The sequence below is a fragment of the Mchenga conophoros genome, linkage group LG3, assembly GCF_057382185.1.
Source record: "Mchenga conophoros isolate Kocher_MC1m ecotype Shallow Benthic linkage group LG3, M_conophoros_male_GT1.1, whole genome shotgun sequence".
Classification (NCBI taxonomy): domain Eukaryota; kingdom Metazoa; phylum Chordata; class Actinopteri; order Cichliformes; family Cichlidae; genus Mchenga; species Mchenga conophoros.
The window spans coordinates 20,703,493-20,722,333 of record NC_140528.1 but is presented as its reverse complement, the minus strand read 5'-3'; the positions used below and the strand labels follow the sequence as shown (position 1 = coordinate 20,722,333).

At 41.5% G+C, this 18,841-nt stretch overlaps 1 protein-coding gene across 1 annotated transcript; it reads left to right on the top strand.

Moving 5' to 3' along the window:
• Nucleotides 1–4,070: 4,070 nt before the first annotated feature.
• LOC146577631 (protein NLRC3-like) lies at nucleotides 4,071–13,736 on the top strand. Its single transcript, XM_085268302.1, has 3 exons — nucleotides 4,071–4,278; nucleotides 4,420–6,211; nucleotides 13,541–13,736. Exons 1-3 carry the CDS (start codon nucleotides 4,071–4,073, stop codon nucleotides 13,734–13,736), a joined length of 2,196 nt encoding a protein of 731 aa, XP_085124428.1.
• Nucleotides 13,737–18,841: the final 5,105 nt, after the last annotated feature.

Below are 18,841 nucleotides of genomic sequence, written 5' to 3'. Positions count from 1 at the left end.
GGCTGTTCTTCTGCTGCTGAGAGGTAATGTGTGTCTAGATGTTGTTCCTGACTCTGTATTTTTGAATAAATCCTCATGTTTAATATCCGCTCAGCTCTTTTTCACACATTTCTATGTTGGTATGTGAAGCGGTGTGTGTTGGAGTGTTTCCACAAACACAGCAGTCAGAGTGGAAAGAGTGGATGTTGTAGGAGGTGTTTGTGTAGTGAAGAGGCTGAGTGTCTGTAGGACTCCAGCTGCTCCAGCAGGTGTCTCCTTTGTGCTTTGCTTCAAACACAGTGTAGGGAGGAGCTTCCACTCAGGTGTTTCAGGTGTTGCTGGATGGAGGAGGACAAATAGTTTTTCCCTTCAGTGACACTTCAGCAGCTCAATGTTCTGGGAGATGTTTGTCTTTATGAAGGTTTATGGATTCTTGTTCTTACTTTGGTGAAACTGAGCAATACATTTTCCATCTAACATTTAAAGTAAATTTCCAGGTGAATAAAAGATCTGCAGCTGCAGCCTCTGTGATGTTTCACAGTCTGAAAGTAACAAATTCAACCAGAGTTCAAACAAAGGCTTAATATACGTGTGTGTTTGATATAATGCCAACAAGTACAAACAGGTGTTCTTACAGGTCTTAATCACAGAGGTCTGATAAGTCTGGTGACTTTCACACTCAGCAATTTTGCTGCCTTTTATTTTATATTGGCCTTTTTAAAGCCCTTCAAAGTCTCCCACATTCATACAGAGCTTTTAACACCAAACTCCTTTACAGTCCTTCTCCTCTCACACACGATCACACGACTGATTTGTCTGCAGCAGCTGTGTTACTGCTAGTATTTTATTATGTGTGTAATCTCCTCATATTGTTCCTGTGGTTTAGTTTGACTTCCTTCTGCAAACTCAGCTGCTCTGTTGCTGATACACGTCTCCATGAATATGATTGATCAGATGCTGCCAACACCATGTGTTTCATGTGAGCGCTCAGCTGAAACCCTGGGTTGACTTATCGAGTTAATAACAAGCTTCACGTGACTGTGAATGCTAAAGTGAATCCAGATAAAGGAAAGAGACCCTGCTAATGTTGGACTCACTTCTTAGTGTAGATCCCAGGAGGAAGTTCAACATAGCCATTCTTTGTGCTAGCTCGACCAAACCTGAGACCACAGTGCAGGATAATGATCATCATCTGTCTCTGTCAAGGACATTTAAAATCCACAAATAACAAACATAATTATATTTGATCATTAAAAATATGTTTTCAATTAAAAAAGCATGAGCACACTGGTGGATTACAGAAACATGAAAACTCGTTAACAGTAAAGTTAATTTAGACGTAAACAAAGTGTCAAACATACTTAAGTAGAAGGACTGATGTTTGTGTTAAAATACCCTCTTAAAGCTGAAATACTGATTCAGCTTCTTTACTCAAGTAAAGGTAAAAGAGTCCAGGCTCTGAAATGTACTCACAGTATTAAAGTAAAAACTGCATCTTTGAAGGAAATTTCTGCCAGTTTTTGTGCAAAGTTACCTGAATTTCTACCTCCAACATTAATATGAGAAAATTATCTGAACTTTTATTCTAATGAATTTAATCAGCTTGAACATTTTGTAGCACAAAAGTAGAAAAAACTCAAAGGGAATCAAAAATAGCTCCGTTTGCTGTTGCCTGCATTGTAGATGGGCGGCTTTGCCTCAACACCTAAACAGGAAAATGAGTTTAGTCAAGTATTAAAGTGGGATTGAAGAGGTGAGGAAACCAGAGATCAGGTGTTGTGGTGCAGCATTAAGATAAGATGGGGCCTGATTATTTAAGACCTTGTATGTGAGGAGCAGCCAATGAAGGGAAGCCAAAACAGGAGAAATCTGCTCTCTTTCTAGTCCCTGTCAGGACTCTTGCTGCAGCATTTTGGATCAGCTGAAGGCTTTTCAGGGAGTTTTTAGGACATCCTGATAATAATGAATTACAGTCGTCCAGCCTGGAAGTAATAAATGCATGAACTAGTTTTTCAGCGTCACTCTTTTTAGCATTTTTTAACAACAAGCTTCTGTCTATTAGGGCTCTTGTCTCGCCGACTGCTGCCTCAGATCAGAGTCTTTCTCCTGTGTGCTCAGCTGTCTTAGAGCAGTTTGATCCCGTCTCCCTTAATGACTTGACTGCGGTAGTTCGTAACCTAAGATCATCACACTGCCCCTCTGATTGTCGCCCCCCAACTACTCTTTCACAGATTGTCAGGTTGGAGATCGGCCTATAATTAGCTAAGACAGCTGGGTCTAGGGATGCTTTTTAAGTAAAGGTTTAACTACAGCCAGCTAGGGATGGGTACCGTTTAGATTTGAAAACCTGTTAAATCAGAATCAGTTGCTGATGACGGCTTTTTTCTTTTCCATCAATCACGTATAATCTTAACTCAAAGTGAACATAGACTTGATTGCTCAGATCAGCCAATTCAAAATGCTAATTCAATCAACTCTGAGTTCATGGCTAGACTCAGTTTGTTGGCCCTGCACCTTAAAACTATTCCCTGTTTGTCTCTCGTGTTTTTTGGATATTGTTTTCACATCTTATGTCACAGCTAGCGGGGCGAGCCATGTTGAATTTAATAAAGGACCCAAGATGCCGACACTGCTGTGAAGTGAGTGAGCTTTATTGAAACGGTGAAGTGCAGTGGAGATGGCCTGTGCAGAAGCTAAGATAACCTCTACTGAAAAAACTACAAAACTAACCTGAAACCTTAAACGGAGACACGGGGAGACAACACAGACGAACCAGCAACAAGCAGGAGAAAACAAAGGGCTCATATACACAAAAGAGCCATCAGGGAAGGAGAAAAGGGAGACACAGCAGGATTCATTGGACATAACCAGACAAGGGGAAGCAAAAGTAGACACACTAACATAGGACATGGCACTGTCAAAATAAAACAGGAAGTGAACACAGAGACACAATACTAACACAGTACAGAGGGAACACAGAAACCAAAACCTCAGAACTAGAAAATCTTAATCAGAATGAAATTGTAACAAAAGACAATAACAATCAAAACAAAACCACTGAGTCCACAGACTCGGGACATACATCGGCTCAAACTGTGGTCATAAATATTTTGTACTTGTAAATCAGACTGTGTAGTTTTGAACTGAGTTTTGTAACATTGTGAAACAAAATATCTGGAAAGTTCATGTTTTTGCGTTCATTGATTTGTGTGTGTAAAAATGTAAAAATGTAATAAATGTAAGAAACATTAGAACTACTTTTGCTGACACAAAGTTTGGCGAGCACTGCAAGTTGTCCCTTTAAACCAGTCACTGATATAAAGAGAGCACCTTGTTCCAGGGCATCTGAGCATGGAGGGAAAGCTTTATGCAGGAGATGGTAAGAGCTGTTGGGACTAAAGAAACTGAGCAGAAAACTACAGACATCTGGAAACTGAGTTGTTAATTCTCAGTGGGATCACCAGGACTAGCAAAGCTCCACCATGACAGTCATCTGATTGACTGAACCCATCCAAACATCACTTCATGGACCTTTAGCTTGTGTCTGTGTGTGGACAGACATAACATGAGCTAATTATACATTACTCCTCCACAGAGTGGACCAGCAGAGAGCAGAGGTTTCCACTGGTCAGTCTGCACAGCAACATCAAACACACCTGGACTCTGTGGTTATGGTTTGTAGTACTACGTTTACATTTGTTCTTTTCAGTCACCTCTATGCTGCACTTTGTGGACCAGAGGATTGTCAGTGTGTCCAACATAAGTCAGAGTTTGGGCTCCATGATTTCAGTCAGATTGGGGTGACTGTAGCTCAGGAGGGGAGCAGGTCAGCTACTAGTTAGGTTTGTGAATCAAACCCTGGCTGGCAAATGTACTGGGTAACGTACTAAACCCAAGCTGCCCTCTGATGCATCCATCAGAGTGTGAAAGAAAGTATTTAAGCATAGAACAATGTGCTTGGTTGAATGAGGCATGTTGTATAAATGCTTTGTGTGCACAGAGTATCAAAGAGAGCTATATAAGAACCAGTTCATTTACCACTGGGTAATTCATATAGTTTTCTTTTCCAGCGGCTGGAGGACAACATCACCATGTTTGTGAAGAACGAGCTGAAGAAGATCCAGAAGCTTCTGAGTCCAGATCACCCAGAAACTTTAAAGAGCCAGATGGAGGATGAGGAGATGTTTGAAGGAGAGGATGAAGATGAAAGAAAGAGCTGCAGAGAAGCATTTCTGAAGATCACACTCCACTTCTTGAGGAGACTTAAGCAGCATGAGATGGCTGACCATCTGCAGAGCAGTAAGAGAATTTCTCTAAAGACTGAATATTGATCTTTCCTAATAGCTCAAGAAATGGACCAATAGACATTCATCCTTTCAGGGTACTGAAAGGCTATGATATTTATTATATAATATTTTTTTCTGAATTTCTTACCTTCAGAAATATTTGCTCCACTCTGTAAACGTGAACTTAAAGCCCAACTGAAGAAGAAGTTCCAGTGTGTGTTTGAGGGCATCGCTAAGGCAGGAAGCCCAACCCTCCTGAATCAGATCTACACAGAGCTCTACATCACAGAGGGAGGGACTGCAGAGGTCAATGAGGAACATGAGGTCAGACAGATTGAAACAGCATCCAGGAAACCAGACAGACCAGAAACAACAATCAGACAAGAAGACATCTTTAAAGCCTCACCTGGAAGAGACGAACCAATCAGAACAGTGCTGACAAAGGGAGTGGCTGGCATTGGGAAAACAGTCTTAACACAGAAGTACAGCCTGGACTGGGCTGAAGACAAAGCCAACCAGGACATCCAGTTCATATTTCCATTCACTTTCAGAGAGCTGAATGTGCTGAAAGAGGAAAAGTTCAGCTTGGTGGAACTTGTTCATCACTTCTTTAATCAAACTAACGAATCAGGAATCTGCAGGCTTGAAGACTTCCAGGTTGTGTTCATACTTGATGGTCTGGATGAGTGTCGACTTAATTTGGACTTCAACAAAACTAAAATCCTGACTGAAACAAGAAAGTCCACCTCATTGGATGAGCTGCTGACAAACCTCATCAGAGGGAACCTGCTCCCTTCTGCTCGCCTTTGGATAACAACACGACCTTCAGCAGCCAATCAGATCCCTCCTCAGTGTGTCGACATGGTGACAGAGGTCAGAGGGTTCACTGACCCACAGAAGGAGGAGTACTTCAGGAAGAGATTCAGAGATGAGGAGCAGGCCAGCAGGATCATCTCCCACATCAAGAAAGCTCGAAGCCTCCACATCATGTGTCACATCCCAGTCTTCTGCTGGATCACTGCTACAGTTCTGGAGGATGTGCTGGAAACCAGAGAGGGAGCAGAGCTGCCCAACACCCTGACTGAGATGTACATCCACTTCCTGGTGGTTCAGGCCAAAGTCAAGAGGATCAAATATGATGGAGGAGCTGAGACAGATCCACACTGGAGTCCAGAGAGCAGGAAGATGATTGAGTCACTGGGAAAACTGGCTTTTGATCAGCTGCAGAAAGGAAACCTGATCTTCTATGAACCAGACCTGACAGAGTGTGGCATCGATATCAGAGCAGCCTCAGTGTACTCAGGAGTGTTCACACAGATCTTTAAAGAGGAGAAACAACTGTACCAGAACAAGGTGTTCTGCTTTGTTCATCTCAGTGTTCAGGAGTTTCTGGCTGCTCTTCATGTCCACCTGACCTTCATCAACTCTGGACTCAATCTGCTGGAAGAGCAAGAAACAACTTGGAAGGTGTTTCAAACAAGAAAATCTTCAAAGAAATACTTCTACCAGTGTGCTGTGGACAAGGCCTTACAGAGCCCCAATGGACACCTGGACTTGTTCCTTCGTTTTCTCTTGGGTCTGAAGACTAATCAAACTCGTTTGCAAGGCCTGATGACACAAACAGGAAGTAGCTCAAAGACCAATCAAGAAGCAGTTCAGTACATCAAGAAGAAGCTCAGTGAGAATCTGTCTGCAGAGAAAAGCATCAATCTGTTTCACTGTCTGAATGAACTGAATGATCGTTCTCTAGTGGAGGAGATCCAACAGTCCCTGAGTTCAGGACGTCTCTCCACAGATAAACTGTCTCCTGCTCAGTGGTCAGCTCTGGTCTTCATCTTACTGTCATCAGAAAAAGATCTGGATGTGTTTAACCTGAATAAATACTCTGCTTCAGAGGAGGCTCTTCTGAGGCTGCTGCCAGTGGTCAAAGTCTCTAAAAAAGCTCTGTAAGTTATAAAGTTTTTATTATTTAATTTGGTTGGTATGTTATGAAAAACACACTGCCATGAACTTCTGTTTTGTTTTTGTCAAAATCACTGTAATATAATCACTGTACCTTTATATACACGTGACTTGTATTAATGCTGCTGCCCTCTTGTGGCTAAAGTGTAATTATGTTATTGTTATTAGGGAAGATTTGAGAGTAACATGCCAAGTGAGTCAGCACCTTCGCTTTAGCTTAAAAATCCAAATTCTTATGTCATCAGTTATAGTTGCATGTATTCATTATCATAACTTAACCTTTAATATTGATGTCTTAAAATTATTTTGAGTAAACTAATGTTAAGGTTCAAATATTGGGGAAGGAGAGTTCAAACAACCATGGTCCAGAACTTGGTCAAACGATTTTAATGAAATACACGCGTGGGAAGACCAGCTCCGTTCGCAGACCGGGCTGATCTCCGACTTAATCAAAGCATAAACAGATATTTTATACCATCAGGGCTTGAATTTAATGACGCCCCCTCATACGTCACAAACAGAATATATGCATACGTCAAATCAAAACCACAATGACTTTTAACACAGTTTAAAAGAACATTATCTCCTATCTTCATGGCAGGTACTTCCTGTCACTGCCGGATGCTCGCTTATCATCTTGACACATCAGCAGCAGTTCTGCGACAAACTGCTCTTTTGCAACCCCGAGCAAAACATGATTAAACTTCCACCTATAAATGATTCTCTTTAACTAAGTGTGTGTCTCGTCCTTAAAGGCTCCTCAAAATAACCTGCACTTAGACTCTGCTTTCGGTTTCAGTTCTGCAAAAGACACACTCTTCAAACCTGCAACTTCCTGTCAGCCTGCAACTTAGTCTTTCTGAAAGACACACACTGTTTAAACATCTGAATGCAATATCAATTCTGTAGATTATATTATTAATGCAATGGTAATGATGATGATTATTAACAATAGCAGCAAAATATCTCTCCAATCTCAATACTCCCTCTCTCGACCTCTGGAACACCAGAGGTCGCAATACATTGTGTTGGGTCACTCCTCGGCCCACTCAGCTGCTTCCATGTCCATCCATGGCATCATGGACATCGGGGTCACCACTCCCGCTCTGACCCTCTCTAGCCGTCCTCTGGCTCAGCAAATCAGACAACCTCATGTCATCTAAGTGGTCCAGTAATAAACACCAGCTCCCCCTCAAGAACACTCCATGCGTAAGATTAGGTTTTTTCTGCGTCCCTCTCTTGTGGTCCATCATGCCTCGGGCCTCCAGGATCCTCACCCCCCCTGTGGTCGCCGAGATCTTGTGTAAAGCAAACAAAACACCTTTTCCTGCACCTCCCTAACTTATCATCTTTGGGACTCTTTAATCAAAAGCCTGATCCTAATTATCTTCTTGACTTATTGACTTGTATTTATATATATTCTTCAACGTTACTCATCATTTTAAAACTCTTAAAACGCTGCTTTCACGTCCCTGCATGCGTTTCCTGTCGCTTGCCTTATCTAATCATCAACATCCTGTACACAGAACTCTCGCTGCTGCAAGGCCTCCACTCTGACCTAGAATCTCCTTTCACAAGAAAATCATTATAAGCGCCTATTCTACTAAAAGATCCAAAAAAAAAAACAACCACTTTAATCAATTAAGTTTAAACATATAAGCAATTACTCCTGCATACATTTTATCACAGCTAAACGCTGCCTTGAAACAACTCCTGTGTGTTAACACTAACTTCATTTTAAAACTCACATTTCCTATGTTATAGCCTGTTTTTGGTACAGCCTTTTTATTTCATCTTGCTCCTTTGATGTAACAATACCTTCTCATTCTAGTTTATCAGACTTAACCAAAATATATGCTTTCCTTCCTTTGGTCCTTCTCTAAAGCAAGAAACTCCTATTCAGTTCCTCTTTTCTGTCACTTGTTACAGGGCCAGCTCAAGTTCAGTTAAACGCTAAATTAATTTGAGGCCTTTTGCCTGGAATCAATACTGTCATGTGTGTTTATGGACTCTGTGTCTGTAAGCGTGTGCAATCCTTCAATAACTCATATCATCCTCACAGTAGATTGGCTAATCATAGCGCTAGCCAAAGGCTCGTGACCCTCAAGAGACGAATTGAGCCACAACTCCCTTAAAGGCACAAAATGCAATATGTATAAAAAGTCATTTCTACGTATAAGCTCTCCCCTTTATCCTAAAAATAAATCTATGTAATATCTGTATGTGTGTCTTCTATTCATTAATGTAATTGTCAGTTATTTTCTCTCTTTATTTTACCTTCTTTTTGTTTACCTCTTTGTTTGTGACGTGGACATCCCTAAACCATCCTGAGTTCCGGCTTCAATTTCAACCCAATTGTACCCTCTATTCTCGCAGTCGAACTCGTCTGGGCTTCACCTTCCCACTGGCCCCTGTGCCCTTCTCTTAGTGTCCTTTGTTGTCTTGTGATCCCCAGCAAACACAGTCTGTTTCTTCTCTGTTTCTTCTCCGTTGCTCTTTTCAGTATTTTCCTTTTAGATTAAATCCCAGCCTGGCAAAATATCCCATTCAGTGTCTTTAAACAGTTATGTCACACTGTTCTTACCAGCCTGCAGTTCACCGTGCATTTTCCATCACGTGCTTTTCTTCCATGCTGCTGCTGGTATCGTCAGTGTAGTTTCAGTTGCACTGTCTTTTGCCTGCTGTTAATTCTTGAAGTCCACGATGTTCTGTCGGTCTTCATCAGGAGATTAACTGTCCTATGAGCTTCTTCTCAGGATCGGGACAAGTGGGAGGTCAAGCTGTAAAATTTTAAGCCAAAATCTGGCCTGTTTTCCTCCCAATTCTGTTAATCAATGGTTTTGTACTCAAGATTCTAGGTTGAAAGAAGTCCACCTGTATTGACACACTAAAGAATACAATTAATATCCTTTTCATTTCTTTTCTTAAAACCTCCATTTGCTTCATCTGCCTGGAGTTTAACTCGTATGTTTCTCTCTCTGTGTGCTCACTTGTCACAGTCAGTTCCTTTTATGGGCATGCAAAGTTCCTGTCACACACACCATTTCCTGTCAACCTTGCAGCTGCTCAGAACCATATTTTCTGTTTCTATCTCTCCTGTTTTGTTTTTTTTACAGGCTAATAAAACTCTTGTTTTACTAAGTCTTGATCTAAAACAATTCACCCTTATTTCACGCACACACTTCTAAATATACTAAATTCTTTGCGTTTGTCAGATCGTCTCACACACACACCGCCTTTTCTCTCACACTTCCACTTCTGCACTCACTCTACTATCAACTTTCATAGTGTTATTATTATTTATTATTTTGTACAAATCACACCCAATCACTCAAAGCCTGCTACTCACAGCATTCACACACTTAAACTGTGACAAGAGTTGAGGAATATACTCACAACACGCTTTCCTAAGAGTATTTCAGACATGCCTTTCATAATCAGAAAGAGCAAGTCAAAGAAAACAATTGAAACCTCTATTAATTCTCACAGCACACACATAGAATAGAAAAAATAAAACACACCAGCATTTATTGCTGATGAGAGGTTACTCCTAAAAGTAATATGTTAGTCTTAAATATATACAGTGCACTCACTATATTTATATATCAAAACTCAGTCAATTACTATACATCCACTACGGCAACTCAAAACTTTATTTATAGCCCTCTAATGAACATAAATGGCGTCTTAAACACACACTCAACAATGTTTGCAGCAGTATTTGTAAAACCAACTGTGGTTTAAACAGTTCACTGCTGACTAATTTGCATTTTCACACTCACACACACACAGTCTAAAAATAGCTCCAGCACTGCCTCAGACTCCTTTCACACAGAGATCTCTTATTTTATATTACAAAGACGTCTTATATTTACAACCACTGTCACATCTGTCAGCTTTAGCGCCTAAACAATTTCGAGAAATTTAAGTTAACGGTCCAACCGATAAAGTCCAACTTTTTTGTGATCAATTAACCAGTATCTGTCCAACAGTTTCTGGCCTCATCTCTAAAATCCCTAACTCAATTTAAAAGCGTCAACCAACCCAAACTTTGCCTGAAGCTCTATTTTTGGCATTTCACAGCCAAGGCTTACCCCGAAGTTTTAAGTTAAAGTTACACGCCCGAAGTCCAACTTCTGCTGGCCAAAAAAGCACAGACTACCGTTCCAAATGGTAAGGAGACTCTAACTCCTAGTTATTCTGGAGTGCCCCAAGCTCCACAGTGACCAACTGACTATCCCTCTTCGAGGACAATGCCTAAGCGTCCTTGGCATTGGCAAGCGTTACCTCTGAGCACTGCGCTTCCTATCAGTCCAACTGACGTTCTTGAATAATTTATAATACTTTGGAACAACAGTAAAACAGCCAAAAAAGTGTAAGACTGAAGCAGGTCCAACCTTATAACCAATACGGGCTCCACCCCAAACAATAACCAAATTCCCTAATATACTAAAATCACTCAGCAGTCCAACTGCTTTCCACGGTCCAACCGTATTAAATCCTTTAGCGGTCCAACCGCATTCAATCATTTTTAGCAGTCCAACTGCATTAAATCCTCAGTACTGTCATGAGATTCTCATCAAAATCAAAGCAGACATTCCCCAGTAATTTCAGTGAGTAGACTTTAATTTGTAATGTCCAATTTGGCACACTTTGGAAATAATTCAACAGGTAGTGCCTTACCTTTGGATAAGCGGCTTAGAACAACAATGAGAAAAAGAGAGCTGATTATTAGCTCATCAAAACACAAAACAAAATCACAATGAATTATCGGTTAATTTCATTTAAAATAATTCATTAAGTATTTATGTACAATTCAAATTAGTTAATTACATATTTTGTTGGTTTGTTTTCTATTTTAATTATTTTACTGACACATTTAATGAATTATTTAATGATGTATTTATTTAATTCACGTTGCTACTCCTGGCCCTGCATCGCTGTTCATAAATACATTTTATTTGTCAGCTTCACCCATCAAAGTCAGGGGGCGGGGTTAATGCTGATCAAGTCAACACCATTGCTTTGGTCTGGTGGGCGTTCTTTTAGTGGGCTTTTCTCAATACTAAGTAGGCCTACACACCAGGGTTTGGACATGTGTGGACCCAAACTATACTTTTACCCTTTTTTGTGTGTCACCAAATACACTTTAATATTTTCTAGACAAGAATGTAGTGGCGTAATCTTTAACCTCTTTTGGCTCCAAACAGAAGTGACAGACTTGAGCAGGGTTCATTTAAAGGCTGACAGAAGTGGAGTGGTGACGGGGAGATGTTTGACAGGACAGTGTTTCAGCCTCCACAGGTTCATGTTGTGCTCCATCAGTCAGTGAAGATGAAGTCAGTGCTGATGAGGCTGTAGAGTGTGTGAGGGATGTGAATGAGGATGATGAAGATCTGATGATAGCAGATAAAAACAGGCTGCAGAGACTTTGAGCCATACAGGGCACACAGTGTGTGTACAGAACAGCTGAAATCATTATGGAGGCCTCACTGGGATATGGAAGCATCACAGTACAGCTTCAGTGAAGCTTTAAAGTCTCTGATATGAGATGAGAAATGAAGCAGCCAGAGCTTTTTCATGAGTGGGAACCCACTGTGACTGTGAGCTGCTGCTACAGCCTCCAGATTAGCCAGCAGCTCATCCTGCTCAACATGGACCTGTGGTCAGAGTGTGTGCTGGATAATCCGGCCCAGGATGAGGCCAAACTGACATGGGATGAAATGTCTGTCACATAATTGAGCTTAGTGTAGTTTCATTTCTGCACAATTTAAAAACAACCAAAACTTTGTTCTGTCTTTTCTATGTTATACTGTAGACTTTCTTTGATACTGTGTCCAAAAGGAGCAGCTTTTACTTTGAAGGGGAGGCGTCTCTGTTTCCTCTTCAGGTTGGATGATGGAAGCAAATTAGTAGCTGTGTCCCAAAACGTCGGCTGCATCCTCCAGAGGCTGCATTTGAAGGCCGATTACATCACAGCCAGGCGATGAAGGCTGTCCGTATTTGTCGACTCCTTCAAATGTGCCCGACAAATGCGTCCTTCATTTCCCCGAATTTGAAGGATTCGTCGGGTGTGTCCTTCGTGGCCCACCATATCCCAGAATTCATAGCGCGGCCCAGCCAAATTTCAGCTGCCAACAATGGCGGCTGCTACTAAGTTTTCGAATTACTCTTATTAATCTTTCTGGGTCACAAAATAAACTTTTAACATATTTTCAGGCGAGAAAGTAGCTGTGTAAACTTCAAATATCTGCTTGGTTTATCAAGACATCGCATATTTGCAAAAGTGTGCCGACGTTTTCGGAGACGTCTGTTACCCACCCGCTCGCTAGCAAGCCGGGGGGTTCAATGGTCACTCCAGCCGGCGAGAGCAGCGGACGCCCGGCTTCATCGTTTTCAGACCCTGCTCTTTCGCTACTCAGGTGAAACACGATATATAAGTCACTCGGATAACTTAAAAATGTAATTGTTTGCCTTTTTTCTGTGTTTTATTTGTTCCGGAGTAAATCGGTTTGGCTGAGATCAAAGTTCCTCCGGGATTTTCACACAGCTGAATAAACGTTAAACAGGAAACTGATTAAACAGAACTGTGAGACGGTCGAGAATTTACGCCAGTGTCCTGTTATATTTTAGATAGCAAGGAGCAGACGGCCGAGTTTATTAAACTCCACCGACACAGCGGTGACGCAAATCTGAAGGCTAGACCGTCCCATTTCACAGCCTCGCACTTCCAGCCTTTTCGGTCTTTGAAGGACCCGGCCCACGTAGACCGCGAATACCGGGTCCTCCGAAGGATGCAGCCGACGTTTTGGGACACAGCTAGTGTGCGATGTTCTTTCAGTGTTGCACTTTGTAGACGCTCCCTGAGCACTGGTCTCACAGCCAGCTGCACATAGAGACCAGTGTTGTTAGTCCAGGTCAGAAGATGACTTGTTGGAATGAAAATGAGCTTGTAGTTTGTCTGCTTTAATAATGTGACTGGAAAAAGGTGTTGGACTTCAAATATGTCCATTTCTTTCACACTTCACCTTTAAAAGTGAAGCCTTGTGGTTCCTGGAAGGAAAAACACGACTTTTTCAAGTCTTTGTCCTGTTTTTATGAGAAATGTACGACTTTAATGTGAAACATTCAGAGTTTTTTCTCTTGTTGTGTTTGTTTGAAGCTGCTTCCTGTTGGCTTCAGCTGTTTGGAGTTTCCATTTTCTAAACTTCTACATTCTGAACCTTCTTCAGCTCTGAACAGATGATGAAACACTGAATGATTTCAAGCTCACACTTTGTCTAATAAACTTACATCTTTCATTCTTTATACAGATTGTGGGACTGTGGTTTGTCAGAGATCAGCTGTGATTATCTGGCAGCAGCACTGAAGTCCAACCCCTCCCATCTGAGAGAGCTGGACCTGAGCTACAACGACAACCTGCAGGATTCAGGAGTGAAGCATCTGTGTGGTTTCCTGGAGAGTCCAGGATGTGGACTTGAAACTCTGAGGTCAGTCAGCATGTTTTAGTTGTGCTGAGATGAATATGATGTGAAAGTTGTGCTGACACTAAACTGCAGACATCAGGCTGATATTATACTGATCCACACTGAGGATCTTCATGGTAAAGTCTGTTTTCTTCTTCTCTGGTTTAGTCCATTGACTGCAGCAGAACAATGTTCACATTTCAAACAGTGAGACTCAACGTATGGCCCGCGGCCCACACGCGGCCTGCCCACCTTTCCTGATTCAGAGAGAGGGGACCCTGATTAACTGTGTAGTGCTCTTCCTCACAGTTCTAAGTATCAGACACAACAATGAATAATCCACAGCTGACTGTCTTTAGCAGGTCAAAGGTCACGGCACACAGCAGGCAGTGGGAAATATTATAACTCTGATCATTTATCAGCACATATCCATATGTATAAAAACAAAGCTGACACTGTGAGACTTGATCAGAGGTGTGATCATCACAGCAGAGGCCTTTGTGTCAAAGTCACTGAGGATCAAACAGAAACACATGAAGCAGATTTTCCTGTTCTGGCTTTTTATAGCAGATAACCTTCAAAATATTCTGCAGTCCATCAAAAACTGAAGCAAACCATGAATCAACATGTGAACATGAGCTGATGCTGCTGAAGTGAAGCAAAGTTACAGAGGTTTGATTACAGACACAGCTGAGAGTTTGTAATCTGTCATCATTTTAAAAGGTTTACATTTCTTCAGTATATCCACATTTGCAGCTGGTACCTCAACCTCCACTTGTCCAACACAACTGCTGTCCACTGCCTCCATGACATTGTGATTTTGCTGTTGGTCTTCTGTCAGATCTTCATCAATCACTTCTGCACGGGGCACACCTTCAGACTCTGCAGCTGCATAACGAAAGCCTGTAAGATAAAATTAGACATAAGGTAAATGTACACCAATATTCCAATGACAGGTGTGTGATTCATCTGGAAGTTATGTGCGGATTAGTGTACAGTGATAGCAATTTAGTATGTTTTTAGAGGGGGGGGGGGGTTGTTTACCTCCGATGGGTGCTCTTTTTCGCTTCCGTTGCGTACGCCTTGAGTGCCGGTCCGAGTCTGATACAGGTATGTCGTCATGCCCCATGTGCAGTGTTGGTGCCCAGTCTGGATTTGTTACATCCATTTCATATGCTGGTTTGCCTGCAATAATGCCAAATCATAAGCTACTCAGTCGACATGATGTGGTTCTGCAGCATCACACATTAGCATGTTTTATCTCATTATCTATGACCTCAGCACGTTGAAAATCACACTAAAAGCCTTTCAAGAGTGATATGAATTAATTTAGAACTCACCGGAAAGAAAATGCCGTGAGCAAACCAACAAAAAGCTGGGGATTGCAGAGAACTCGATATCCGCTCGTCTCACCGCTGCAATCCAAGCCTGACGTCTTTGTTTAGTAATATCGGATACATGGGATCCCTCACGTTGCCTCCAGGATGGAAAACGATGAAAAGAGAGCCCGTTATCCAGCTTCTTGCCTTCACGATCGTGTGATCTAACGTTGCAACCGACAACACAACACGTACGATCCATAGCTGAAATGGTATCCTTTGGCTGGCCTACTGTCATGGCGGAAGGGGGCGTGGCCCATCTCCCGTGACATCACGCTCCAAAGCCCTATAGGTGGGAAAATGTACCATGTCGACCAATCAAAAATGATATGGAAACATGACATTTGGTTGTTTAGCAAAAGGGGGAAGTTTTAGGAGTGACCGGCAAGAGAGAGCGAGTGAGCGAAAGAGAGAGAGAGTTTTGATACGTGAGAGATTTGTGACGTTTACCGTGTTTGGTCTCAAGTTAGTTTGTTGTCTTGTGTATTTAGTGTGTAGCTGTTGTTTTGTTTTGTGTGTCAGTTCTACTAGTGATCGTCACAGTTGCTGCCTTAAAGCCAACAAAGGCAGATTGCAGTGTAAACGCTGAGTGACACACCTGCTGTCAGACCTGCAGGTTTATCCCTGTGCTGTTCTCATATGTGTTAGAGTGACACAAACTATTGTTTGACACCTGATTGTTCTGTAAATAGTTTGAAATGATTATATGAAAAACGTCTGAGCCTTGGCTGCATTTTTTGGTAAATAGTACCATATAACTTTGTTGTTTGCAAAACGTGTGCGTATTTTTAAAAGTGTACAATCTCTATTTGCATTTCAAGTTATGAAGATGATTCTTTAAACATGTGTGTGGTTTTTACAGTCAAAATATCACTTTCTACGTGTATTTTAAATTTTGTCTGAATTTAGATAAATTGTGCTGATACAGTTGGTCAAAATGAGAAAATAACAGATTGGCAAGATAAACTGTTTTTAAAGGTAAAATATAGAGGCCACATCAAAAGTAGTCAAGAAGGGTTAAAGGCTAAAAGCAAAGTTGTCACCAAGTACTGTTTATATTTGTGTGTATTGCTGCAGCTTTTTTGAGTATTAATTTGGTGCCTTTGTGTGAAATAATGGTATTGTGAGTGATCCATATAGTCACAAAGAATAGCCACTTGTTTCTGTGCTACCAAAGTTCCCCGGCTTTCATTCAAAATGTGTTTATCGTCAGCACCTGCACATTAAACTACTTAAACATTATAAATGTCTTCAAGCTCACACTGAGGCCTGTGGGGTACTATCAGCCACTGAGACAGTACACACATTTATATGTGTTTGTATATGAATATTTCATACTTTAAGACTGCCTGTTTATTTAAGGGAGATGAACAAAATACATTGGAATTGTACAAAATAATATCATGGATGATAAATTAAATAGATTTTAAGTAGATGCTTGTGCATTCTTAAAGTCTTATATGTTGAACTGAACTATGTGATCTGTTCAAAGCCTTAATCTTAATTTGAAGTGAAATGTGCATTTTGAGTTTATACACTATGTATATAAGGCGACCGTTTCCTTTTGCAGTATTTTTGTGTGGTGTACTTTTCTATGTCTTAACAAAAGGGGAACAAAGGTGTTTAAGTTCACCTAGGATGATGTGTTTTAATTTTCACATGGTCTTGCTTGAATTTGACCCTGACAAAGGCGTATGAACTCTGTCAGCTGTTTGGAGTTTCCATTTTCTAAACTTCTACATTCTGAACCTTCTTCAGCTCTGAACAGATGATGAAACACTGAATGATTTCAAGCTCACACTTTGTCTAATAAACTTACATCTTTCATTCTTTATACAGATTGAGTGACTGTGGTTTGTCAGAGATCAGCTGTGATTATCTGGCAGCAGCACTGAAGTCCAACCCCTCCCATCTGAGACAGCTGGAGCTGAGTGACAACAACAAGCTGCAGGATTCAGGAGTGAAGCATCTGTGTGGTTTCCTGGAGAGTCCAGGATGTGGACTTGAAACTCTGGGGTCAGTCAGCATGTTTTAGTTGTGCTGTGATGAATATGATGTGAAAGTTGTGCTGACACTAAACTGCAGACATCAGGCTGATATTATACTGATCCACACTGAGGATCTTCATGGTAAAGTCTGTTTTCTTCTTCTCTGGTTTAGTCCATTGACTGCAGCAGAACAATGTTCACATTTCAAACCTTCAAAGAAGAAGAAAAATCCTCCACTGGATAATTCACTGTGAAACTCTCCAACTCTTCATTCCACCTTAAAGTCTGTCTGACACTGAAATCCAAAGCAAAATGTGCGTTTGCTTTACAGACAGCAGTCCAACACAAACATACACACATCATCCAAAACACAGTCCAACATCCAAATCTCCTCCACTGCCAGCATGAATGATGGGAAAGAGAAGGAGGAACACTCTGACATTCAGGGTTAGAATGAGTTTCATGAAGCAGACTGTGAAGATCAAAGCTGCATTAGAAAGCTTACATGAATGAATGAGTGGACAGAAGTGGACAGAGATCATCTGAAGCACTTCAAAGGCTTTAAATCAGCACATTTCTCTTTATTCTTTATCAACTTTGTTAGTTTCTCTCAGTTTTCTGTGGAATGAAGCTAACAGCAGGCTAATAAGATGCTGACCAATAGGTTTCTATTAAAGGTTGTAATTTGTATATGAAAAAGTGCTTTGGCTCAGCAGGGATCAGCTTACAGGTAGAATACAGCTGCTGGATGGGATTAGCATGTCATAGCTATCTACCAAACTGCTAACTGGGGGATTTCAGGCCATCTATGGATCATTTTTGCTAACTGTTTATTCAGCTTAGGCTCACAGGGCTGCAGCCTGTGCCCTAGCTGTCATAGGGCAAGAGGCGTGGTCCACCTGCACAGGTGAGCAGTCCATCACAGGGCCAACAGAGAGAGACAGAGAAGCACTCTCTCACATCCACACCTACAGCCAATTTAGAAGCACCAATGAACCTAAGCAGCATTTCATTGGACTGTGGGAGAACATCCAACCTCCACAGAAAGGCCAACAAGCTTCAACCTACAACCTTCTTGCTTTAAGGCACTAGTGCGAACCACTTTTCCCCATTTCAGCCCAAATCCTGCATCTTCCTGTTTCTGACTCCAGGCCAGCTCCACTAACACTTTCTCATCAGACACTGCCACCTAGTGGAGGAAGTCTTAGTTCCATTTGAAGCTTCAGATGACAGTTAGTTCCTTTACAAAGAGGTGGAGGTGGTGGGGCCACAGCACCATCATCACTGAGTGCCATAGGACACTTAACCTTTGTTTCCATATGCTGGGAACTTCCTGTTGTTCCAAGGAGGACTGGAAAATGTGTGAAAATCTCCCAGTCAGTTCCTCAAAGCACACTTCAATCATTTCCCTCCCACAGCATCAGGACCAGGGCTTTTTCTCTCTTTGGTCCCACTAAGAGATTTCCACACAAACACCTCATCCGTGGGACTCTCAGAGCTACCAGCCCTTTGCTACAATCACAAAGCTCTTCATTGAAATCAATGATATCAAAGCTGGAATCAAATGAGTCCAAGTCTTCTGCTGATTCAGCATCACATTCATCTTTGCTCCTTGTTCTGCATCCCCACCATGGACTTCATTCCTTTCCAAGCCAGCCTTGAGTGTCCTTTATTCAGCTCATCCTCTGCTTTACTTTTACACCTGATTTTAGCTGCTTTATCTCTCTTTCAACAAGTTTCTGTGCCTCAATCTTTTTCTTCTCTTCCTCATAACAAGACAG